This window comes from Mastigoproctus giganteus, chromosome 11 (genome assembly GCF_048544385.1).
Source record: "Mastigoproctus giganteus isolate SK-2022 chromosome 11, ASM4854438v1, whole genome shotgun sequence".
Taxonomy (NCBI): Eukaryota; Metazoa; Arthropoda; class Arachnida; order Uropygi; family Thelyphonidae; genus Mastigoproctus; species Mastigoproctus giganteus.
The window spans coordinates 149,096,221-149,123,750 of record NC_143585.1 but is presented as its reverse complement, the minus strand read 5'-3'; the positions used below and the strand labels follow the sequence as shown (position 1 = coordinate 149,123,750).

The 27,530-nt window shown below is 37.7% G+C and overlaps 1 protein-coding gene across 2 annotated transcripts in view; it reads left to right on the top strand.

Annotated features, from left to right (window-relative positions):
* Nup62 (nucleoporin 62) overlaps positions 1-27,530 on the top strand; it is a 293,033-nt gene that overhangs the window by 198,327 nt on the left and 67,176 nt on the right. For both annotated transcript variants that reach the window (XM_090384721.1, XM_090384722.1), the window contains exons 9-10: positions 13,322-13,506; positions 27,156-27,267. In XM_090384721.1, the coding sequence (XP_090240847.1) occupies positions 13,322-13,506; positions 27,156-27,267 (297 nt within the window). The remainder of the gene's footprint in view (positions 1-13,321; positions 13,507-27,155; positions 27,268-27,530) is intronic.

Here is a 27,530-nt window from a genome sequence, read left to right as displayed (position 1 = left end):
CAATTGTTCGTTTTGAGGTTGCTGCAGATGTTTTCATTGCAGTCCATTGCTTGTTTCCCTAGATTTGCCACATCACAAAGTTTCTGCTCTTCTTTCTTCCATCCACGCACTGTAGATTCATTCACTCCAAGGTTTCCAGCCAATTGACTCTGGACTTCCTTCTATCAAGAGCAGCAATTTTAAAATTTCAGGCATTTCTTTAAATTACTACTAAAACATTTGAATTGTTGTTCAATCGAATAGCCTATTGTGTATGAGTGCATTAAGTAAAACAAGACTTGTCAGTTTGTTCATTTGAAATATGAATCAAACAGATTGTTACCAGCATGAAACAAAATAATTGTGCCTTGTATGCAAATGTCTGTGATTTTACTTGCATCCAGTGAACTTTAAAAAAAAATATATATACTGTATATGTTTAAACACTTTGCAGTAAAGTTACAAGTCGTTTATTATTGTTCTTAAGGAAATGAAAGAATAATGCGTATCGCGGATTTGCATTAAACCAAAAATATTGGTACGTGTTCACAAGGAATCCAAAATGTTGATCTTCAGTGACTAAAACCACATTTCAAGTGACAAAAAATGAGAACCATGCTTGCATTGTGTTACAAGTGTAATCTGTTCTAAGAAATGGGTTTTAATGGTTTTCAGCTGATGTAAATAAATAAATTTAAAAAAAAGAAAAAAGAAATGGGTTCTAAGAAATGGGTTTTAATGGTTTTCAGCTGATGTAAATAAATAAATTAAAAAAAAAAAAAAAAAAACCTTGCTCTTGGCGGCAACATTGGAAGGTGATCATTTTGGTGCAGCATTAGGCATATTCTGAACAACCTTGGTCCTTGAGGCTATTGCAGACATTCTCTCAGGTATGTCAAGCTGTGCTTGCTACCTGGGAATCTAAAACTGATGGAACTGATATTCAGGTTACACTCAAGTCAAGTGGATCTAATTTCAGCAAAGTTCAGTTGGTCTGTGACAGCTAAATCCTCTGCTTGCACCTTCACTATGATGGGACTGTTAGTAACCCTGGACTTAGCTCCAGTTTGCTGCACTTAGCAAACTGGAGGTGACCCCCCAGGTGTGAATCAATGTAAGCAGGGAGGTCAAGGTGTGGCTTCCACACTACAAGGAGGAATGCTGCGCATTCTGTGTTACCGGGCAATACAAGGTGGTAGGTAACTCTCATCAACTGGTGCAATACCACCACTTTGCTTATTGGGGACTCGAAGTGGAACCCATGGTTAGTCTTCAGAGCAAAGTTCTGGCAACCCCCTCCCCCCACATACATTTCTTCAACCATGCAGTATTGATGTCTTTTGTGGTTATGATGAACGTCATGGTGAGATCCAGTCTTCCTTATATTTCAAGGGTACAAAAACTAAAACGGTGTTCTTGGGCTGGCCACTAGATAATCCATCATACTGAACCTTTTGTTAACTCTCTAGGAGGCTTCCAGGTCAGCTAGTGTACAATATTGCTACCTCTACTCTGTTAGATAGTGACTGGAGAGAGAGTCCATGTAGTGTATACAGGGGGCCTTGTTGAGGCCACGTTATATCAAGGAGCTGGTATATTCTCATCGTGTGTATGATATCCAAAAATTTCATTACACTTCATATGACATGTCTTCACCACCTTTTTTTTTCTTGTGAATATACCATGGATTGTCAAAATAATTGAAAAACCTTATCTGCGAAAAGATCTAAACTTCTCAAAAGCTTTCTAGTTCATTTCATTAATATGCATGGTCTCAGTTCTAATTTCAGTGATATCCATTTCCACTTACAGTTTGCCAAACCCCATGTACTTTTTTTGACAGAATCTCAGTTATTGGTTGATTCAACCACTGCTCATCTCATTTGTTCAAATTATTCACCATATGATTCCTTTTGCTTCAAAGGTGGTACTTGTGCATATATCTGTTTTGATATTCCCTGTTAGGACTTAGTAATTTTGGAATCTCCTCTTTTTGATCTTCTCTGGTTTAAAATCTCTCTACCACATTCTGTCAAATTCATCCATTGTCTCTATTGTTCTCCCAACTCCATTTCCTCTCTCTGAAACTTTACTTTCGTAAGTCCAACTTTCTGAACAGTTAGTAATTTTCTTTGGCAATTTTAATGTTAAAAACTCCAGCTGGCTTTCATTTTCTTGTCACACAGACACAGCTGGTCAAGATGCTGAGGCTTTATCAATTATTAATGACCTTACACACATTGTTCATTTATATACCAGAATTGCAGACATCCTAACCACAAAGCTAACACACTTGATATTTTTCTTACAAACAACCCTTCTAAGTACACAGTCAAGGTCAGTGTTCATTTAGGCGCTGCTGATCACAATTTGTTGATGGTCTCTTCTCCAGTCGGGCCTTTCTCTCGTGGCCACCCTCAACCTCGTGTTGAGAATAGCCACACAGATCATCCCATTTTAAAAATTTGCAAGGGATGATCTACTAGATTTCTTTTCTTCTTGCCTTGGTCAGATTACTATTTCAAATCTTCCGATGTTAATGTTTTCTCAGATAATATCAGGGAAATTATTCTTGTAGGAATTAAATCCTTTATTCCACACTGCAACTTAAAATCTCGTCCTTTATCTACACCTTATTTTTCCTATATATAGGTTTTCCTATAGAGGCAACACCGTATAACACAGTACTTCTACAACACAGTATTTATATAACACATTTAGCTACGATATGGTTATAGAATTGTGGCAACCTTGCATAACATGGTATTTTTGAGATTGTGTGGTGAAACACTCTGCTATTATGTTGGATGTAATTTTTCAACATTTCCATTCTTTTTTGTGAATCCCCGCTTTTGACTCAGTAATCATTATGAAAAAAAAAAAAAAAAAAAAAAATTATTGGGAAATCCCCATGTTAGGTTCTGTACCATTGAACTTGTGCTTGCCGAACTTGTGGAAAAATCTAGATTTTGAAGTTTTATTACTATTGGATAACATGCCAAGCCATCCAAGATTTGCCATCCAAACATTGAAGTAATGTTCCTACCACCTAGTACAACTTCTATAATTAGCTCAAGGCATTATAAAAACCCTTGAAACTCATTACATCAGAAAATCGCTACAATGGATTTTGGAAAAAAATTGATTCCAAATTGAAGTGATGGAAGTATGGAAACGTTTTTCACTTGTGGACTGTATTGGAATCATAGCTTTATTGCTCAAAGAAGTAAAACTATCAACATTAAATGCATGTTGGAAAAATGTATGGCCAGAGTCAGATCATTCAGGAAATATGGTTGAACTGATAGAAAACAGAAGTATAAGAAGTAAGAAAACCATGCGATAGTATAACTTGCTAAGTTAGTAGGAGGGGAAGGTTTTGATGATATGACTACTGAAGCCCTTGTGGGTAGCACAGTTGGTAGAATCACTGTCATCACCATACTGGGTGGAAAAGACCTAAGTTTGAATCCCGTCGATGACGGGAAGAATTTTTATGGGTCTTTTTTTACAATGCGGCTGAGTTAGTTAGTCTCAGGTGAGGGTAACATGGCTTTTTCTCCCGGAAACACCGGTTTTTCTTCCAGAAAAATAGTCTTAGTTGCCAATGCTCCTAAAAAAGATATGATTATTGAAGTCGTTCAAGAATTACTAGTAGAAAAAGGCTGGCAAAGCAGATTTGGTGGAAATGCTACCGGAGGCAAATCAATTTATACGATGATAGTGCAGATGAAAATTCTGAACTTACAAATTTTACACTAAAAAGTATATGGAAAGGCATAAAGTTAACCGAGCAATTAGAATCTTATTTTTTTAATTCAGATTCTTCGACTGAAAAAGCCCAAAGTTCCAAAGGGAGCTTCAAAAATGCTTAGTTCCATACAATTAAATTAAGGATCTTTCAAGCAAAAGAAAACAAATGCAGATTAATGATTTTTTAAAGACAGCAGAAGTTACACGAAATCTAGAATGGTGTATTTTTGTCAGTTTTGTTAATAAAATGGTGTATTTTTGTTAGCTCTTCGAACGTAACCCTCCCCCCTTTTGTACCGCTCCTTAGTCCCATATAACAGTTTCACACTAAATGAGATTTTATAGGAGCCTAACTACTGTGTTATACAAGGGTTACTTGTATAAGGCTGTTCAAGAGAATGTTATATATTGTAATTGGCTTGTATCCAAATCTTTAAGTTCGTGTTTTGCTCACACCAAAGCTCGCAACAAGTGTAAAGCAGTTATTAATCAGTCCAAAATAGATTTCGAACAGACTTGAACTAAAAATAACTTGCTTCTTGTCCAAATTGTAGTCGAGCATTGTGATCTATTTTCAAAGCTATTGGCTGCAACTTTTGCCTATCTCTGTTCCCACCTCTGTCAAAACCGGATAGTTTTATTGCCTCTTAAGCTAAAGCTGATCTGCTAGCATCCTATTTTTCTTCCTACTCATGTATTAATGATCTTGGTAAAACATCTCCCACTATTCCCAGACACTCCATTGAATGCCCTCCTGTGGTATGCATTCTGTCTTCCGTAAAAAGTATGCCAGAATGATTTTGAACTACCTTGATGCTATGGAAGCTCAAGGTCCTGATGGTATTTCTTCACTTGTTCTTAAACCCCAGTGATCCTGAACTTACTCCTGCTCTGTGTCACCTTTTTTTCACTTTCTTATTCCAAAGGTGTTTTCCCTTCTGCCAGGAAATTTCCTCATATCAAGCCAGCCAGTTCCTAAAAACAGTGACAAGTCCTTCCCATCCAATTATCGTTCCATTGCAATGACTTCTGCTCTTTCTAAAGTAATAGAAAAATCAATTAACTGGTAACTCTTAAAATATGTGGAAACGTTTCATCTGATCAGTGATCGCCAGTATGGATTCTGTCAGAGTCTGTCCACTGATGATATTCTGGTTTATGTTACCCCTCTATGGACAAATTCAGTGGAAACGTTTGGTGAAACTCAAGCAGTTGCATAGGCTTTTGATCATGTTTGGCATGAAGGTTTTCTAAATAAGATTTCATCTTATGGTTTGACAACTGTTTTTTGTATTGGGTATTCAGTTTTCTCACTGACCGCTCACTGCACATGATGGTAGATAGCTCTCTGTTTCCTAACTTCTCCGCTAATGCTGGTGTTTCCCAGGGTTGAGTTCCTTTCTTTCTCTCTTGTATATTGATGACCTTCTTCCATTAACCTGAAATCCAATCCATAGTTTTGCTAATGATAGCACATTACATTTTACCTTTCAGTCTGGGAAGCCTTTCCCTACAAAAACAGCTTCAACTTTTCGAAAATCCACTACCAATTTCTTAATTGCTGATCTGGTAATTCTCCAGTAGGGCAAAGTTGATTTCAATCCTTCTAAATCTCAGTCCTGTCTTATATCTCGCAAAACAAATTCTTCTGCTCCTATGCTTATCTTTAATGATTCTCTGATTTCTAGACAAGACCATATATCTCCATTGATAATTACCCTTACTTTTATTCTCTCTTGGCATAAGCACATTACAAATATTGCTTCCTCTGCATCTAAAAATTTGGTTTTCTCTTTCACAGTCAGCATTACTTTTCTTCCAAACAGCTGTTCACTCTGTACACATTGCAAACTCGCCATACTGTGGAATATTGTTCCCACATCTGGGGTGGTGCCCTCGAAACCTCTCTCAGGTTTCTAGATTCCATTCAAAAAAGGACAGTTAGGTTAATTATTGACTCATCTCTAATAGATTCTCTCCGCTCTGTCTCCTAGATGTCTGTTTCTGCTGCATGCCTTTTCTATGGATACTTCCATCAGCATTATTCTTCTGAATTGGCTTCTATAATCCCCCCCCCCCTCTCTCTCTCTCTCTCTCTCTCTCTCTCTCTCTCTCTCTCTCTCTCTCTCTCTCTCTCTCTCTCTCTTCCAAAGCAGTCAGAGCACATGCCACAACCAGTCAACAACCATCAAGTCTAATGTCAGCAAATATCTTATTTCATGTTCTCAGCCTTCCACCCATGCATGGTACTTAGTACTATTATCAGTTCTAATACCCTCTAGTGTTTGGAATTTTCATAAAAGAAAACCTGCAAGTATGTGGAATTCTTTCAAAAAAATTGTCTGGCGCATGTACCAATAATTCATTTTTTGTGGTAGGCCTGAGAGCTGATGTAGCAAGGTTATTAAAAGCTTAATCAAGATTGAGCATTTGAGGGTAAAGGCTTTCCATGTCATCTTATTAATTTGTTTGCTGAAAAGGTAGTTACATGTCTTTCTATGAAAGTGGATGAATATTTGGTGAAAATTTATTATTACAGTAGAATCTTGTTAATATGAAATCCATTTGTACAAATTTCTCGTTTGTATGAAATAAATAATATTCCCATGTGAAAGGATAGGATTTTCTGTGTAAATATTTTCTCTTATTACAAAATTCATTTAATATGTACAAAGTCCATTGTGCAAAGTCTCCTTGTCGAACACCTTTCTGAATTTTAAATTTGCTACTGTCTTTCTCTAGTCTAAAAAAGGAGGTAGCATTCTCATATATTTTCTTTAAAATCATAATGTGTGTGGTATCTATGCCTTGTCTTTACAGTGCCCGAAACATTGCCTTGTCTTTACAGTGCCCGAAACATTGCCTTGTCTTTACAGTGCCCGAAACATTGCCTTGTCTTTACAGTGCCCAAAATATTGCCTTATGCTGTATGGAGTCAAATGCCAGGCATAGTGATGTTTTATATTCATTTGCTTTCTCCATTAGCTGTGATATTATGTGCAGGTGATCCATAGTTGAGAATCCTGTCCTAAAGCTAGCTTGCTCTTTCGATTGATTCTCATCAAGCATTCTTTCTAATCTGTTAGTAGATTTACTAACAAAAATGCGGAAAGGTCAGGGAATGACCACCGCATATCCCAGAGCAATATGGCCTTAGTTGCTAATGCTCCTAATCCTTGTGAACAACTTGTAGATGTGGGATAACAAGCTAATTGGTCTATAATTTCCAATTTCTGATTTATTTCCTTTCTTATACAGCAAAACTATGATTGCATTATTCCACTCTGTAGGCATGATGCCTTTTATAATGTATGTTATGAACAGTCTTGCCAGTTTCTGTGTCATGTCTCTTCCTCCCAATTTTAACAACTCCACAGTAACTTCATCTTCCCCCAGGGCTTTCTGATTCTTCATTTTCTTCCATGCATGTTCTACCTTATCAAGAAGGATATCGGGTATGTCGTATATGTTACTAATTTTTGATCCATCTTCCCCACTGCTGGCATCATTCCCTTGCTCCTTGTATAATTCTCTATAGTAGTCTTCTGCTATCTGAATTATGCCTTCTCTGCTATTTATAAGTACACCATTGTTATTCTTCAGTTTCAGTATCATTTGTCTTTCTGTATTACTGCTCATGGCTGCTGATTTAAGTCCTTCGTTTTCCCTTAATCCTTGTTCTACTTTTCTTGTGTTAAATCTTATGTCCTCTCTGAGTCTTTCTAATGGCTTTGCATAATTCAGTATACTCAATTTCTCCTTGTCAGTGTTTATCTTGCTCTTCATTTGTTGTCTTTGATTCATCGTGACCATGGCCGGATTTACACATAAGCTAAACAAGCTACAGTTTAGGGCCTCATATTTACAAGGGGCCTCACTCCACCTTAAATTCTTTTTCAGTATTGTCACAGTGAACCAATGAGGAACCTCATACATGTTATATCTTAGGGCAGTGGTTTTCAACCAGGGTGCTGCAGCAACATTCCAGGGGTGCCATGTAATTTGGGTTTAAGTTACTTAAACTTATTTTTTTTAGATTTATATATTCATTGCATTATAAAAAGGTGTACGGTATCTTTTTAATTTTGTGTTTATCTCTGATTGATGTTTATTTAGTACCTCTATATAAAGAATAAAATTATACAATATATATATAATTTGTATTATGAATTGTAATTTTGTTTATAGCTATATTTTTATATATATAATCCAATTAATCCAAAAATTAAATATATAGAGAAAAATTAATAAAAATATATATTAAAAATGATAATAATATATAAATATTTATCTAATTAATTTAGTATTAATAATAATAGTAAAAATAGAATTATTATATTTTAATTTAGCTTTTATATATATATATATATATATATATATATATATATACTCAGGGTGTCTCAAAAATACACGGCATAACTTTAGGAATGAGTTCCTCATATGTAGACAATAAAAATATTTTATATCAACATAGTTCCAGAAATGCTTGGTTTTCGAGTTTTGAAGGTCTGTCTATGACAGTTAACTGTTCACATCACCTTATAGTAATTGTTCAAAATGTCCACCTTCTGCCAGAATACAGGCCTCACATCGACGTCTCATGGACTCATGAAGACGATGCCAAATTCCTGGCATGTTTCGTATTGTCTCAACCTGCCACAATTTGATTGCGCAGAGTTTCCACATCAGCTACCGGAGTCGAATACACCAAAGACTTTAAATGGCCCCACAAGAAGAAATCTAGTGGGTTTAAACCAGTGGAGCGTGGAGGCCAGACAGTTGGTCCACCTCTTCCTATCCACCGACCAGGAACATGAGGTGTAAAGGTCCCGTGTTCACAAAGGCGGTGATGGAACCTTCAAATGTTTTCCTGTCTGGACATCTTCGTTCTGGAAACCTTTCATGGTACAAATGACAAGCCTCCAGATCATTGCCGTCCGCCAAACCGTACATAAAGTGCATATCTGCTTGCTCCTGATTTGAATACATGGTCGGAATGGAAAAGCACCAGATTCTGAAAATAAATTACTTAGGGGTGCTGATATTAAAAAAAGGTTGAAAACCACTGGCTTGGGGCCACATCAAGTTTAAATCTGGCTCTGATCCTAACAAGTGTTTCTTGACTAATTTTTTTCTTTTTTGGATTTATTTTTACCTATAGATTTCTTGGGCTTTATCACTTTCAGAAAGTTGTATATAGTTGTCAATATCTTGGTCCTGAATAATCCGAAGAAGCTCAAACTTGTTTTTAAGTTCCAGTATATACTGCTCTTTCTCTCTTCTTTTAGCTCAAAGACCTTCGTATTATTTACTTGAGTCAGTTTTTTTTCTTTCTTTTCTTACATCTACATCAAGTGTGAATCTTATCATTCTGTGATCACTTCCAACATTTACCTTGTTCAAGATGGTAACATCATTCATGATATATCTCCTGTTAGGGAGGATAAAGTCGATTTCATTAGTTGTTAATCCATTTGGTCTCTTCCATGTCCACTTTCTGTTCACCCTTTTCTTGAAAAAAGTGTTCATTACTGACATTCCTTGAGACTGCAAATTCCACAAGTCTACCACCTCTTTCATTTCTTTGCGAAGGCAGATTACAAGGAATCTTTGGCAAAGGACGCAAAGAAAAACAGCAAAGAGGTCTTTACTTTACTTAAACTTTGGAAGGAAGGGGATGAATCAGATTGGTCCACTTAACATTGATGGTTCGACTATTGATGATCCTGCTCAAGTAACTGATAAACTGAATGAGTATTTTGCATCTACATTCACGCATTAGGAGTTATTCAAACAGGGGAATGCCAGAGGTTTATCGAACTGTAACAGGGAAATAAGTGATTTTGTGATAACTGAGAGCAAAGTGTTGGAGAAATTGTTGAAGTTAAACAAAAAAAAAAGGCACCTGGGGTAAATAGAATCTATCCAGCTATAATGAAAGAGGCAGCAAGGGAAGTAAGCATACCCTTAACCATAATGATGAGAGCATATTTTGAGTCAGGGGAGGTCCCTATGGACTGGAGATGTGCAGATGTATCCCAATTCACAAAGGAGGTTCAAAGGGTGACACAAATAATTATAGACCTGTTAGTTTAACTTCTGTTCCCACGGAAAATAATGGAGTCACTGGTTAAAGAGGTGATACAGGATCACCTAGACAAGACAGCAGCAGTAGTTCAGACACAGCATCTGTTTCATGTCTGACCAATTTGATTGGATACCACGATGTGGTCACAAAGGAACTGGATGCTAAAAATAATTTTGATATCATATACTTGGATTTCAGGAAAGCTTTTGATACTGTTGCAACATTGAAGACTGCTGTATAAATTGGAGCAGTATGACATTAACGGCAAGTTACTGCAATGGATAAAGGGGTGGTTGAAAGGGAAACTGCAGAGAGTGGTAATCAATGGACACTGCTCTACATGAACTAATGTTATTAGTGGAGTACCTCAGGGTTCGGTGCTGGGCCAATTTTTGTTTTGTGTATTTATCAATGATATCGATGGAGGTATATCAGGTTAATGTCCAAGTTTGCAGATGATACAAAGGTTGGCAGGGTTGTTAATGACACCAAAGACAGTATGCTACTGCAGCAGGATCTAGAAAGGGTGTGTAGATGGGCTGAGAAGTGGCAACTGAAGTTTAACATTGAAAAATGCAAAGTACTGCATATGGGTAGCAGTAACCCAAGAGAAACGTACCAACTCTGTGGTACTACACTCAGGGAGGTGGGGAATGAAAAAGACCTGGGGATAATTGTGCAGTCAGATGTGAAGTTCTCTGTGCAGTGCAGACTGGCTGCCAAGAGCAGGTCATGGAGTTTTGTCAATGATATATAGGAATTTTGCTAGCAGAGACAAGGAAGTGATTATCCCTTATATAAGGTAATGGTCAGGCCACACTTTGAGTACTGTATACAGGTCTGGAGGCCTCATTTTAGGAAGAAATGTAGAGTTGCTAGAATGAGTACAGAGAAGGGCAACAAGATTGTTGAGAGTAACGAAGGAGTGCTTTTATGAAGAAAGGCTTAAGTTCTGCAAGTTGCAGCATCTTGAGACTAGGCAACTGCAAGGTGATCTGATTGAGGTGTATAATGCCTTATATTGTTTGTGTAGACCCAATGCTGACAGGATACTTCCGCTTGCTCAGGCTAAGAACCTGAGGGGGCATAGATTCAAATTGAGGAAAGACTTGTAAAATAGATTTGCGGAAGTTTGCCTTTAGCCAATGGGTAGTTGATTGCTGGAACAGACGTCCATCTGTTGTTGTGGAAGTTGATAGCTTAAATAAATTTGAGGCTGAACTAGACTAACATTTGGAGTGACCGGATGGGTGAAATGGGCAGGTTTTTTTGTTTTTTGTTTTTTTGCTAATGCTGTTATAAGCTTGCTTTCTTGCATCATATGTCTCAACTAATGCTAATGCTTTCACCAATTCCAAAATTTCCTCTAGTTCTCCTTTCTCTGCTGTTTCGTCTCTATCCAACCTTAGCACTGAAGTCCCTCATAAAGATAGTTAGTGGGTTTTCTGCTCATCTAGAAGACTTAATTTTGTTGTACATGTCTTCAACCTCTTCATCATCGTGGCTCGATGTTGGTGCATAAATCATTATAACCATTAGTTTGTACCTCTTAGAAATCCTGACTATTAGTCTTAACACCCTTAGTGATGTACTTTTTAATTTCAAAATGTTGTTATTTATATCTTTATGGACCAGAAAGCCAACTCCACCTTCGCTCCTCTCACTGTTTCGATTGGTGTACAGCAGATTTCCACTTGATAAACTTAAAGTAATCCATTTCTTCTTTTTGTTTTAGCCAAACTGATGATATTCCAATTCACATTTTCTAATTCCTTTTCCAGCTCTAATATCCTGTCTTCACCGAAGAGCAACCTTACGTTGTAACAAGCCAAGTTCAGTTTCCGTGCATGGCAGCCTGGTCGTACCCAGAGATTCTTAGCACCCTCTGCTTCCACTCTGCTGTAAGAGGAGGAGTGAAAGCCACTGGCAACTGAGGGCCATTTGTTTTGTTGTGCTGTAATGTTCTGGAGGGTTTGGTCTTTTCCTCTTCACGCTGACCAGGCATCTTGAAGGGAACCACTCTACACATTCGCTGCCACCTAAGTGACGTAACAGGGCTTACCATCAAGAAGATATCCATGAGGAGTGGATTTTAGAGAGGCTGGCCAACCGGACTTCTCCTAAATCTTCTGAAATAGAAAAATATTGGATCCATCAGTGTTTTAGATCAGTGTGATATGGTTACCCAATTTGTCTAAATAAATTGGGTAATTATGTGGAAATGTAATTGTATAGCTATCTTTATGCATGGTTTTGAAGATTAATGGAAATCTGAGCATGCCATTTAACACCGATCCTATTTCTTAAAGGAATACAGATAGGCGGTAGATGACTTTCATCAACCGGTGAAATACCACCACTTTGCTTATTGGAGGCTTGAAGTGGTGAAACCCATGTTTAGTCTCTAGAGCAAAGTTTCCGGAATCCCCCCCCCCATACTTCTCCTTCAACCCATGCACGGTACTAAGTACTATAGGTTTTGATACCTTTCGTGTTTGGGGTTTTCATAAAAAAAAAAAAAAAAAATTCTTGGACATTTTTTGGCATATCTATACTTCCTATTCATTAACTTTTTTTGCTTTTTTTTTTTTTTTTTGAGCGAGGTGCCTCCGTAGCCAGGTGGGAAGGAGCAGCAGTGCGCAGCACACGCTTCTTGATTAGACCGGGGTTCGAACCCGTCACCACCAAATACAGAGGATGCGGAAAGGTCAGGGAATGACCACCACATATCCCGGAGCAATATGGCCTTAGTTGCTAATGCTCCTAAAAACCAAATAACAACAGCTTTCTTTTTTGAGTACATAATATCTCTCCAGTGTTTTCTGTCTTTACTATATGTGAACTTTTGTCCCTGCACTGTCTTTGATACATCTCGGGCTTACACTCTTTAGAAATGACTTTATCCACATGTCGATATCTGAAATACATTTTGTGATCTGAAATTACTGTCATTTTTTATCAAATAGCATTTCCATATTCCTATTTAGTTTATTAGCAACGTGAGCATGATCAGCACATGTTATGAATCACATCAAGTGTACCACACTCCCTTCCTTCTACTGTTAATATAAGTTAAAAAGTCTTTGTAGACTTCTTATAATCTGTCTTAGCTTGCTTAACTTCCTTTGTGATTTGAATGCAGGCTGTTGGTGACATGAAATTGATTTGATTTACTGTTGTTAACATTAATTGGCCCCACTGCATAGAATTTTTGAAAACTGTCTGCAGCTAATGTAGGCACTCTGACAAATGCAGTAGCCTTTCTCTTTACCCTTGACAGTACTTCTCTTTAAGTAAAGCTCACATCAGTACACTGTGACCCCAATAAGTCTTTTTGTATATTGATATGAATGCAGGGAAATATGTGAATATATGTTATAGCTTTTTATTATTATTATTATTATTATTTAATTTCTGATAACTGATTTTATCCTGCTCTTAATAATAATAAATGTGTAAAATAAAATTTAGAGACATTCTGCTTATTCAACTTGTTTTTAGATCACTGCATTAAACGAATCTGTAGAACGTGTCAAACTAGATCAGCAGAGGTTGGATCATGAACTGGATTTTATTTTATCACAACAGAGAGAGCTTGAAGAATTAATTTTACCTTTAGAGAAGAGCCTAGAATCACTTCCTGGAATTTTAATTCAACAGCATGCTGATTTGGAAAGAGAGCATACGTATGTTTAGTATGATACCTCAATTGAATTATTTTTCTTAAAATCATTGTCATCATTAAAATAATTTACCTAATTAAATTATTCCTTATTTATTATTCATGTATATTATTGATTGCTTAAGAATAAATAAAATGATGCATAGAGTAATTGTGAGGTGCAACTGAGTTAATTCTTGGTTGCTGTTAACTATTTAACATTGACGCAAGACGATTACTTTGGGATTCCCTTTGTCTGCTTAGGAAATTTGGATGGAAGAATCATTTGGTTCTGCTTGAGCAGCTTGTAGGCCTTTCAAGCAGAAACAGCACACAATACTACCAGCCAGGGCATCTTTAGCAACTCAAAATGCCAGTGTATCCCCAAAATTTTCCACTCGGTAGATCTAGTTATCTGCCAGAAATAGATTTTGAATAGATTTTGATATGTTGCACGTGGAAGACTAATGTACAAGTTGGAGCAGTATGGCATTAAGGGCAAGTTGCTGCTATCGATAAAGAAGACAGGGTGGTAATCAATGGACACTGCTCTTCGTGAACTAATGTTATTAGTGGTGTTCTCCAGGGGTCCACATTAGCATTAGCATTAGTAGAGGCATTTGATGCAAGAAAGCAAGCTTATGCAGCATCAGCCAAAAAAAAAAAAAAAAACCCACTTCCACTTCACCCCTCTGTTCGTTCAAAATACCTGTCCAGCTGAGCCTTAAACTTATTTAGGCTATCAACCTCCACCACAAGGGATGGAAGTCTGTTCCACCAACCAACCACCCGCTGGCTAAAGGCAAATTTCCGCACGTCTATCCTACATCTGTCTTTCCTCAATTTGAATTTATGCCCTCTCAGGTGATTTTTCTGAGCTAGAGGAAGAATCCCATCAGCATTGAGCATGCTTAAACCATTCAAGGCTTTATACACCTCTATCAGATCACCTCGCTGGTGCCTAGTCTCCAGACACTGTAATTTGCAAAACTTAAGCCTTTCTTCGTAAGAGCACCCCTTTGTTCCATTCACTAATCTTGTTGCCCTTCTCTGTACTCGTTCCAGCAGCTCTACATCCTTCTTGAAATGAGGCCTCCAGACCTGTATACAGTACTCTAGGTGTGGCCTGACCATCGCCTTATACAATGGAATAATCACCTCCTTATCCCTGCTGGAAAAATTCCTGTATATCATTGACAATACTCCATGAGCTACTCTTGCAGCCCGTCTGCACTGCTCAGAGAACTTCATATCTGCCTGCACAACCACCCCCAAGTCCCTTTCATTCTCTACCACTGTCAGTGTAGTACCACAGAGTTGATACGTTGCTCTGGGGTTGCTGTTTCCCATGTGTAGTACTTTACATTTATCAATGTTAAACTTCATTTGCCACCTCTCAGCCCATCTGCTCAACCTTTCCAGATCCTGTTGCAGCAGCATAGTGTCAGTAGTGTCCTTGACAACCCTGCCAACCTTTGTATCGTCTGCAAACTTGGACATTAAGCCCGATATACCATCATCAATATCATTTATAAATACAGAAAACAATAATGGACCCAACACTGAGCCCTGAGGGACTCCACTAATAACATCAGTCCACGATGAGCAGTGTCCATTGATTACCACTCTCTGTCTTCTCCCCCTCAACCACCCCTTTATCCATAGCAGCAATTTGCCTCCAATGTCACACTGCTCCAATTTGTGTAGCAGTCTTCCATGTGCAACAGTATCAAAAGCCTTTCTAAGATCCAAGTATATAATATCAAAGTTATTCCCTGCATCCAGTTCTTTTGTGACTGCATCATAGTATCCAATCAAGTTGGTCAGGCAAGACTTCCCCTTAACAAAACCATGCTGTGTCTGAGCTATAACTGAAGTCTTGTCTAAATGATCCTGCAGTGCTTCTTTAACCAGTGCCTCCATTAATTTTCCTGGAACAGAAGTTAAGCTCACAGGTCTATAATTACTTGTGTCAGCCTTTGATCCTCCTTTGTGAATTGGGGTCACATTTGCACATTTCCAGTCTATGGGTACCTCCCCTGAGTCCAAGGAAGCTCTCATAATTATGGCTAAGGGTTTGCTTACTTCCTTTGCTGCCTCCTTTAATATAACTGGATAGATCCCATCCACCCCGGGTGCCTTTCTTGTGTTTATCTTCAACAGTTTCTCCTCCACTTTACTCCCAGTTATTTCAAGATTCTGTAGCTTACTGCTAGAGTTGAATACACCTCTGGCATTCCCCTCGCTGAATAACTCCTCATGTGTGAATGTCGATGCAAAATATTCATTTAGTTTGTTAGCTACCTGAGCAGGATCATCAACACTTGACCCATCAATATCAAGTGGACCAATTTGATTCACCCCCTTCCTTCTAGAGTTTACATAAGTAAAGAACTCTTTGCTGTTTTTCTTTGCATCCCTTGCCAAGGATTTCTCGTAATCTGCCTTCGCCTGCCTAACCTCCTTTGTAACTTGGTTGCATATCAACTTGTATCTATCATAGGCTTCTGTGTCATGTGTTAATTTGTATGTATCCCATGCATTTTTCTTCTCTGCCATATGCCTCATTAGTTCATCCGACATCCATTTTGGCCTAAACCTTGAACAATATTTCTTAGTTGGTATGTAAAGCCTAGTAGCTTCCAAGATAAGTTCTTTGAATGCTTCCCATTTTGAATTTGCTGTTGGTAACATCATCAGTTGGTCCCACTGTATAGAATTTAAATACTGTCTCAGTCCATCGTAGTCGCCTTTACGGAAGCAATAACCCTTCCCTTTACCCCTAATGGTAGTTACCTCTTTGAGTAAATCCCACTTCAGCACACTGTGATCACTGCCACCTAGTGGTTCATTTATCTGCAGATTCTTAATGCATGAAGAATCACTGCTGATAATCAAATCAAGAGTATTACTCCCTCTAGTTGCCTCCCGAACATGCTGATGTAGAAAACAATCATCCAATAAATCCACAAAAGTCCTGCTAGTGTGTGAGTAACCAGCCCCCAAATTCCAGTCAATATCTGGGAAATTAAAATCTCCCATTATAAGACACTCTGATTTACTGGCCCACTCTATTTCCCTGTACAGTTCCTTATTATACTCATCAGAGTCATTAGGCCTATAGCACACTCTTACTCTCAATTTTGATCTCCCAATGTTTATGTCACACCAAACTGACTCCACACTGCACTGTCCAGCGATGTCGACTGGCTTCACTTCCTTGGTTTTTATGTGTTTCTTAACTAATAACATAACCCCTCCTCCCTTCCTATCCTGTCTATCCTTTCTGTAGACGTTGTACTCCCCAAATTGCAGTTCTGCATCCCTTATATCTGTGTGACACCACGTCTCTGATATCCCAACAATATCTGCCTTCGATGTTTTGAGCAATACCTCAAATTCATCAAATTTATTTACTAAACTCCTAGCATTGGTGTACACGCAAGTATACCTGCACCTGTTTTCTATTCTTAGCTACCCTAACACAACCCATGTGTTTACTTGTACCGCAATGGCTCCCAGCAGTCTCTGAAATACCATGCATCTTGTTTTTCAGGCTTCTGCTCATTCTAATAGAAGCAGTGCAAGAATCTCTTTCACCTCTGCCAGTGGCTACTGTCAATCTATTGGTCTTTGTCTCCCCCCAAGCTAGCAGTTTTCCGACCCACCTAACACTGCCTCGATAGCATCAGCAGATATTCTTGCACCCTTTCTATTTAAGTGTATCCCATCCCTGTAGAAGCAATCTCTCCTGTTAACAAGTACAGTCCAGGCTGAAAAAAATTCTACCCCTTGAGCCTTGCACAATCTTTCCAGGGCCGAATTGATCGACAAGGCTCTCATCATATACTCCCTCCTATCGTGTCTGGGCAGAATTGCAGACACTTTCAAATTCAACCCTAATTCTCAGCTTTTGTTCAACAGTGACCTGTACTTGTTAAGTAATTCTGCCGGTCTCCTACTCTTAATATTATTAGTACCAACGTGTACAACTATATCACCTTTTGTGCCCTTAAAAGATGATATTCGCTCTACAACGTCATCAACCTTTGCCCCTGGCAGACATACCCTGGTCCTGTTCCACCTATCTCTTTTACAAAGCATGTTCCCCGTTTCCCTGACAATAGAGTCACCAACAACTACTAGTTCCTTCGGGACCAGCGCATTCTGCCTTAGGGGTTGTTTCTGTGTCACGCGATGCCCAAGTGCAAGCTCTGGCGTTGATGTGGGCAGCTGAGAGCTTGATGGGCCCCTCAATTTAGTTTCTTCGAGGGCATCCACCCTGTCCTTCAAGCTCTCATATAGGCCCACAAGAACGCCGAGTTGTTGCCTGATATCGATACACTCCTTGCATCGCGCACACACAAAGACATCCCCCTTGGCAGTATCATGTCCCGTACCCGATTGCTCTGCAAACATCAAGCAAACAGTGCATTTTATAAGGCTGTGAGTCAGAGGACAACTGCCCCCCTCAGTTCTGCTCTGAGCCACAGCACTTCCATTAGCTTGAGCCTTTTGCTTTGCTGCTCTGGTCTGAGTCATGATTCACATTGGGCCCCATTGTTTTTTTCTGTATTTATCAATGATATTGATGAAGGTATATAAGCCTTAATGTCCAAGTTTGCAGATGATACAAAGGTTGGTAGGGTTGTTAATGACAATAAGGATGGTACACTACTGCAATTGGGTTTGGAAAAGTTGAGCGTATGGGCTGGGGCGGTATTGAAATTTAACTTTGACAAATGCAAAGTGCTGCATATGGATAGCAAGAACCCCAGAGTAGCATACCAACTGTGCAGTACTACACTCAGGGTAGTGGAGAATGAAAAGACCTGGGCGTAATTGTGCAGTTAAATGTGAAGTTTTCTGAGCAGACAGGCCGCAAGAGTAGCTCATGGGTTTTCTCAATGATATATAGGAATTTTTCTAGGATGGAGTGCATGGATGGGTGAAAGAGGAAGGGTTTTTTTTTTGCTTAATGCTATATAAGCTTGCTTTCTTGCATCATATGTCTTTACTAATGCTAATAGGAAGATTTATTCTTCTCCACAAGCTTCTTCTGCACCTCGAGGAACACCCGTTTTATTTCTGGTAGGTTCTTCATGTACATGTGCCATTGTTTGATATCTGTTCAGTCAATGAACAGATATCAAACAATGTCAGCATGCTCTGTATTCCCATAAATTTTTCAGCATTGTGTTATTTCAGACATATTTGTTAATGTATTTGCTAATTTGTGTGTCATTTTATTTAATCATAACTAATGTGTATTTAGGTTATGTTTTTCGCTGACAAAGTCAGCCAGAAAGTTTAAAGCTTATAAAATGTCAAATTTTATTTTTGATATAATTAACTTTATAATATAATAAAATTAGTTTTTAATATAATTATTTATTTTTAATATTTAATTAACTTCTATTTTAATACAATTAATCATTGCTGTCATTCCTGTGTTTCTGCATAGACTCCATCAGACATGCCTAAATTTCCACGTAACTCACTGGTAATAAAGTTTAAATTGATACTGTTAACTACAGGAATCAGAGTGGTGTATTAATTATTTTAGAGTTATTTCCCAAGAACCTTAGAATTACTTCTGATATATATAAAATTTACCAATAATCTACCAACATTTCTGCTGCTCTTTGTTGATTATGAAAAAGCATATGACAATATAAACCAGGAAAAACTTGGGCAGATTCTACGTGAAGAAAATATCCCATCCCAACTCCGGAAAGCGATCCAAAGCCTATATAAAAGTCTGTATAAAATATTCTAATGGCCAACTATCAAATCCAATTAACACCAATAAAGGAGTGAAACAAGGATGTGGACTATCACCAAATTTATTCAATATCTACATCAATAAAATTCTTAAAGAATGGAAACAAACAATTAATAAAGGAATACAGTTGAACAACAGGAATAAAATCCAAACTATATTATATGCTGATGATCAAGTAATAATTGCAAAATCAGAAGATGAACTACAGATAGCAGCAAATGAACTGAATAAAATAGGTAAAAAGTACGAGATGAAAATCTCCACCTCAAAAACAAAATCAATGGGATTATGTGGAAAAAACATACAAAGAGTCAAAATTGTTATTGATGATAAAAATAATAGAACAAATATCTGACTTCACCTATTTGGGAAATTTAATATCAAATGAAGGGAAAGACATCTACACTAAACTACAAAAATATAATAAAATGAATGGAACGATTAAACGCCACTTCGGAAAACAAATGACAACTGAAACAAAATTACGACTGCACAACCTCACTTCAAAACAAGCCCTCTTCTACAGCTGTGAGACTTGGGCCATATATAAGAAAGATGCACACAAACTAGAAGCAGCACAAATGAAATTTTTAAGACCATTATTAGGCTTTACAAGACTAGACCACCAAAGAAATATAGATATCCGCGAGAAATTAAAAGTAGATAACATAGTAAATGACATAAAACGGTATCAGGAAAAATGGATCAACCACATAGAAAGAATGAACCCAGACCGAATCCCAAAATTAGCCTTTAACTACAAACCTACAAGCAAGAGAGAGAGAGAGAGAGAGAGAGAGAGAGAGAGATGTTGGTCGACCAAGACAACGATAGCGAGATCAAAACCACTCCCAAGAGCTACAACGGAACAGGTCTTTAAAGACCTAAGCTGGACCAAGTTCATGACGATGAATGATGATATATAAAATCTTGCATTTTGATGCATTAAACCAGAGTTTCCACTTGTTTGACTATTCCCTAAAGCCTGTCTGAGGCATGTTAATGCAGCATGCTTGATGCTGGTCATTAATCAATTTCTCCTAATGTTCTGCAAAGTTTTGCATCATGCTCTGAATGTCCATGATGGAACTCAAGATGTTTACAAATGATCATATTATAAATCACCCTCTAATAAGACATTATTAGAGGGGATGGGTAAATGATATTAGTTGTTTTTTGTATGATGTCATATAACTTTGCAATTTATGCACTTATTAATATTAATCTTTTCCGAAATGTTAGTCTTCTTGTTAACCTGATCTTAACTTTTGGCTATGGAGTTATTTAAATGGTATGTATAGTTTTGTGATGTGCTGAGGTTAGTAGATTTGAAGACTGGTAACATGCACCATAGCATTAACATTACTCCATTCATACTGTATTATGCTGTGCTGTAGACCATGCAGTAAATTAGCTTCAACTGTTACTAGAAAACAAGCATAAATGTATACTCTGTACCACTTAAACTTATGATATTGCTGTGTACCTTTTTTTTTTTTTTTTTATTTCTTTTGTTATTTTTATTTCCATCACCAGTTCTGGATAATGTGGATTGCTGTTTTTCTGTGATGGTCTGATCAGTAAGGATTTCAATGAGTCCCTCCATTTAATTCTTCTACCAATGATATTTTGAAAAATGTACAGTAAGTCTGAGTTTTGTTGCAAAATTTAAAACAGTAAAAAAATCAATAATGACGAACACGGCATAAACAAATTGCACAAGTAAGCAACGGAATAACAAGCTTAAAAAATAGGAATGAAGAGAAGATTACGAAAATTTTTGGGGTTTTTTTTTTATATGACAAGAAATATAAAAAAAATGTGTGTGTGTGTACAAAGGGTACTAGGGAAGTTTTGCAATATGAGGCAACAATGAATCACAGGAAGCTGTTTGTTGCTGCATGTTGAGACATCTTCATACGTGCATAGTAGCTGCCGCGCCAAGTCGATGGGCTCAGTTATTCATTAGTAGTGAGAGTGTAAAGTGCTTGCGATGGCATCGTGGTCACGAAATGAGATAAGGACAGTTTTGCGGTATAATTTCGTGTGTGGTTTAACCATAGACCAGTGCTTAGAAGAAATGACTCTTGCACTAGATGATGATTGTCCACATCGTACAACGATATTCAGGTGGTATAGAGAATTCCAAAGGGGAAATTTCACTCTGGAGGATTCTGAGAGGCCGGGAAGGCCACGAACGTCAGTTACGGAGGGAAACGTTACTGCTGTGAGGAAAATGCTTGACGAAAACAGGCGAGTGACCTACCAACAGATAGAGGATACTTTGGGCCTAAATGCACCTGCAATTCGTTCGATTCTGCAAGATCATTTGCACGTGAAGAAACTTTGTTCTCTCTGGGTGCTACATCAACTGACTGAAGAGCAGATGACACGACGTGTGACTTGGTGCCAGGAGATGTTAAAAAAGTTTGATAAGGGACAATCTCGGTATGTGAACAACATCGTGACAGGTGACGAGACTTGGCTGTACTATTACGATCTGCCGACCAAAGCTCAAAACAAAGTTTCGGTCTTTGATGATGACGACACACCCGTAATTGTCAGAAAATCCCGATCTGTAAAGAAGAAAATGATAGCTGTATTTTTCAAATCGAGTGGAATTGTGGAACGTGTCGTTTTGGACACGCAGAAGACAGTCACAGCTAAGTGGTATACTGAACAATGCCTGCCTAAAGTCATTGGATCTATGAAGAACCTGCGGCCAAAGTCAAGAATGGACACCTGGTACCTCCATCACGATAATGCTGCAGCTCACAGCGCCAAAGCCTGCACCGAATATTTGACCACGACAGGACTGAAACTTCTGGAGCACCCTCCCTGCAGTCCAGACCTTGCTCCCTGCGACTTTGCACTCTTCCCGCATGTGAAAATGAAGCTAAAAGGGAGGCGGTTTTCCAGTGATGAGGACCTTCTACGGGCTTGGGACAACGAGTGTGCTTTACTCCCTAGTGAAACTTGGCAGAACTGGTTTAAAGATGGGTTTCGGAGGATGGAGAGGTGTATTGAACGTAGAGGAAATTACTTTGAAAAAAATTAAATAAACAAAGCTGTATTGCAAAACTTTCCTAGTACCCTTTGTATATATATATATATATATATATATATATATATATATATATATATATAATATCACATAAATTTGGACCTGGTGCCCATCAGAGGGAGCACCGCTAAATTTCTATTTAATTGGCTTTAAATTTCAATCAATTATTATTCGTATAATTAGATTTTCTAAATTAATTTTGAGTTTCCGTTGCAATATATTTTTATTCTTGTTACCTTTCTCTTCCCTCCCTGTTATATTTGAATCTAGGTTTAATTTTGTTTTTTCACTCTTGCCTTCCCTTACTGCTGACATTATTTTATTATTTTAAACCTTATTCTAATTTATATATATATATTTTTTTTTTTTCCCCCGATGAAGGGGAGACACATTTCACCATAATAATGTAAAAAGCCACAGAATTCCAATTATCAGTATTATCACAAATGCAATAAGATCGAGTTGACTACCTGTTTATAATGAATTTCTCTAACAGAAAAACCCAATAAACCGTAAACTGCAAATTGTCTTTATTGTTTTATGATACACAGAGGAGTGCTACTCTGTGTTATGATATCCTGAAAAAGGCCTCCGAGGTTGGGAAAATTCATATTTTAGCATTAATCAGCTCACACACCAACCATAAGAATAAGTATTTACTGTAACTAAAATATTTACATATTAAAATAAAATAAATATTTACAAAAACTGCTATTATATTAAATTAAATTATATACATGTAAAAAACATTAAAACTGTGATAAAATCCTTGAGATAAAATACACTAAAATAAACCGGATTAAAAGCGATAAAAATCTCTGGAGCTTTCGGAAGCATTGGCTTCCTTCCTCAGCAGTAACAAAACTTCCTGCAGCACGTCCATATATAACAGGCTCACGGTACCTATACACATGGTGCAGTCGGCGCATGGTCTGAACTGGAAGCGGAAATAGCTCGGGAACGTGTTAAGCAAAACCGTTCATCCGTACTTAGGATGATAGTTTCAAACAGAGGATGCATACGCATACCTCTGTCCCTATTCATAATATTGTGGTCGGATGAACAGATTCGTAGGCTCTCGAGCCATTTACGGTTCCAGAACCCATGCGCTCGATCCACGATAACCGCATCCTCTGGGGAAATTTGATGCTGCTTCTCCCAAAAATGTTCGGCCACAGCAGACTTATTGTAATCAGCGGTTTTTATAGCATTTGCATGCTCCCCCAGATGATCCTTGAGCCGTCATTTTGTCTCGCCCACATAACATTCCCCACAATCCGGGCATTTTATCCTGTATACTCAGGTCCTTTGCTATTGGGTCTTTTACCTGAGACAACACTGTGTGCAACCTCCGCCCGGGAAGCTGCACACAGCGTGTTTTATAACCACGCAAAACTCTAGCGAGATGCTCAGTAACGCCCGGATAGTAAGGAATGTATGCGGTAGCCACAGGAACAAACGGTTCCTGACGGTTAGACTCTATTCCTCTACTAAATCTGTCTATGATCCTCTGGGGGTATCCGCATTTTCTAAGATCTGCTGTGACTCGTCTAATTTCACATTCTTTGTCCTCAGAGGTGGTGCGGTGTGACCCTGCTCTATCTAGTAGAGCTTTCACTACACTATTCTTATGCTGCCCAGCTTGTGCTGAACTATAATGGGTGTACTGGCCTTTGCACATAGGTTTTTTAAACACAGAAGTTTTGAGCCTAGGGCCTATCCTAGGCTCAAAGTAGAGGAATAGAGTCTAACCGTCAGGAACCGTTTGTTCCTGTGGCTACCGCATACATTCCTTACTATCCGGGTGTTACTGAGCATCTCGCTAGAGTTTTGCGTGGTTATAAAACACGCTGTGTGCAGCTTCCCGGGCGGAGGTTGCACACAGTGTTGTCTCGGGTAAAAGACCCAATAGCAAAGGACCTGAGTAGTGGAGTAGTATACAGGATAAAATGCCCGGATTGTGGGGAATGTTATGTGGGCGAGACAAAACGACGGCTCAAGGATCGTTTGGGGGAGCATGCAAATGCTATAAAAACCGCTGATTACAATAAGTCTGCTGTGGCCAAACATTTTTGGGAGAAGCAGCATCAAATTTCCCCAGAGGATGCGGTTATCATGGATCGAGCGCATGGGTTCTGGAACAGTAAATGGCTCGAGAGCCTACGAATCTGTTCATCCGACCACAATATTATGAATAGGGACAGAGGTATGCGTATGCATCCTCTGTTTGAATCTATCATCCTAAGTACGGATGAACGGTTTTGCTTAACACGTTCCCGAGCTATTTCCGCTTCCAGTTCAGACTATGTGGACGTGCTGCAGGAAGTTTTGTTACTGCTGAGGAAGGAAGCCAATGCTTCCAAAAGCTCCAGAGATTTTTATCGCTTTTAATCCGGTTTATTTTAGTGTATTTTATCTCAAGGATTTTATCACAGTTTTAATGTTTTTTACATGTATATAATTTAATTTAATATAATAGCAGTTTTTGTAAATATTTATTTTATTTTAATATGTAAATATTTTAGTTACAGTAAATACTTATTTTTATGGTTGGTGTGTGAGCTGATTTAATGCTAAAATATGAATTTTCCCAACCTCAGAGGCCTTTTTCAGGATATCGTTAGCAGCTATGGCCAGTAGTTTGTAGTGCAACACATCCGACAATATCAAAAGTATTGTATAAAAGAGGCCAGACAGAAGCAGCACCTAAGGTTTGCACATCGATGCAAAACGCATGGACTTATACCATATGGCTTTAGAGTCAAAACACCATTTCAGGAAGACCGATTAAAGTGGGTTACTTTGTGTTATCAAAGGAAGATCATGAATATTTGGATCCGTAAATTACATGAGGAGTTAAGAGACACTAGGAGGCAAATAGGTATGTACCTGAATGTTATTAGTAGTAGTGTATCTTCCGGACATTTGGCTCTCGTTAGAAGATTAGTTTTGGATAAAGTTATTAGGATAGCGGACACCTATAGACAGAGGCAGATTATGAAGTTTAATAGGTTGTTGGGAGAAGGTACAGTACAACGTATCGATAGAAGTACTCATTTTGTTTACAATTTGAGTAATAGGCAACTTACGGAAGAGCAAGAGGGAGTTTTAAATTTAGGTCCTAAGTTTACGCTTGTACCATGCCCATGTTTTTTTTTTATGGCGAAAAATATTCACGGCACTTTAAAATTCACATTTTTTTAGGTTTCATTTTACATTAAATCGGCGATCACGAATAGTGGGGGTTTACTGTGTGTGTATATATATATATATAATTGAGAAATATATAATTATTTTTCTTCATCCTTCTGTGGATTTTATGTGGTTTTTGTAATTTTGGTATATCTGGGATATACTAGCAATATTTTATTAGTCATTCCTGAGTTACATAAAACTCGACTTACGTAAGAAGTCCTGGAACATATCTCTTACATATGTCAGGGACTTACTGTATTCCTTTCTGAATTCAATTTTATCATGGGGGCACTTTGAACCCTTCCATAACTTTTGGCTTTCAAAGTTTGAGTTTATACTCACAGATGACCATTATACATGAATCAACCTAAATTGTAATTCATGAATGTGCTATTTTAAACCACAAGGCAGCAGCATCATTCTGGGCTTATTGGTCTCTCTCATTCAATGATGGGTAGACCTTTATTAGCAAACTTATGTTCAACTAAGACTAATGTTATCTAGCCCAGGTGATATATGAAACAGAAACTTCAATTTAAGCATGTAATCAAAGTTTTATAGTTTTAACCTGTAGTTCTGAATCATATTTGCTCTACACTGAAAGGTATGGACCTTAAAAAATCAAATAAAGAAGTAAGGTTCAATGTTAGGTGTGAGTATAAAGTCCAAGCTTTGAAGGTTAGTCTCAGTTGCAGGAGGAAACATAGAAGGAAAAATTTTCTACCCAAGACAGAAAATGAATCCAGTAGGGTATTAAATTTTGGAATTATTTCTGTGCCTCCATTGAAATAGCCTCAAAATCTTAACCACTTTTCTTTGCAGCGCAAATGTGGTCCAGTATATTAGGGGTTAAAGGTACATTACTTTTGTTTGCCTTCTAATGAAAAATAGTTTCTAAACAGCTGTCATGTTTTCATATTTTAAAAAATAGCTAATTCACCTTTTTAGTGATGCCCTTCGTATTACAATGATTGTCGTAATTTAGGTTAACCTGTGGATATTGCATTTGTCTCTGATGTGAGACAAATAAATCCAAGCTTTTGTTTGTCTTCTGATAAGACCAGTAAGTTTTGAAACAACTATCACAATGATCCCTTGTTTTAAATATCAAATTTGCCTCTTGGGTTGATGCCATTCATACCAAAATAAACTTATGAGGTTTGCTCGTGGACATTGTTGCCTGAGCCCAACATGAGCCTAAGCTTTGAAAGCTCACTGGAGAGGAGCCAAAATGTTCTAAGATAGAAATTGTTGCGGAAATGCATACAGTTTTCAGAAGATTATTTCAGTGATTGCACTGAATTATAGCACTGTGGCCTTTATTATTTACCAGTATATTTGGCCAAGAATATGAAATGTGAATAAGAAATTTTCTTTAATAAGGGTACTGAATATACAAATGTTATGCCTGTACATCCATTGTTTATATATCCTAAAATGTAAATAAAAAGTTTTCTGTGGAATGAGTTGGTATATATATTAAATGTGCATAAGAGGGTGTATATTCAGTTCACTACTATTTTCTAACCTGTTATTGTACTGAAATTGTGATTGTTTGATTTTATATATGACCATTGTAACTTTGGTTCAACTTAATTTTCAATAGTTTATATTGTAATATCGTTAATAGATATCATTTAGGAGAAAACATTGATGCCCAGTTGAAGAGAATGGCTGAAGATATAAAGGAAATAATTGAATATTTGAATACCACTAACAGCATTCAAGATGAAAATGATCCGGTAAGAGATTTATTATCTTTGTGTTATTGTATTCAGATACAGATTAACCAAAATAAACTTAGCCTATTCATGTACATGGGAAAGTAACCAGGTATCCACTTAGAGCAGTACGTGCATTAGCAGAGGCATACGATGCAAGTAAGCAAGCTTTTACCCATCCATTCACTCCAAACGTTTGTCCAGCTCAGCCTTGAATTTATTTAAGCTTTCAGCTTCCACAACTGAAAATTTAAGTTCATTCCAGCAATTAACCAACCGCCAGC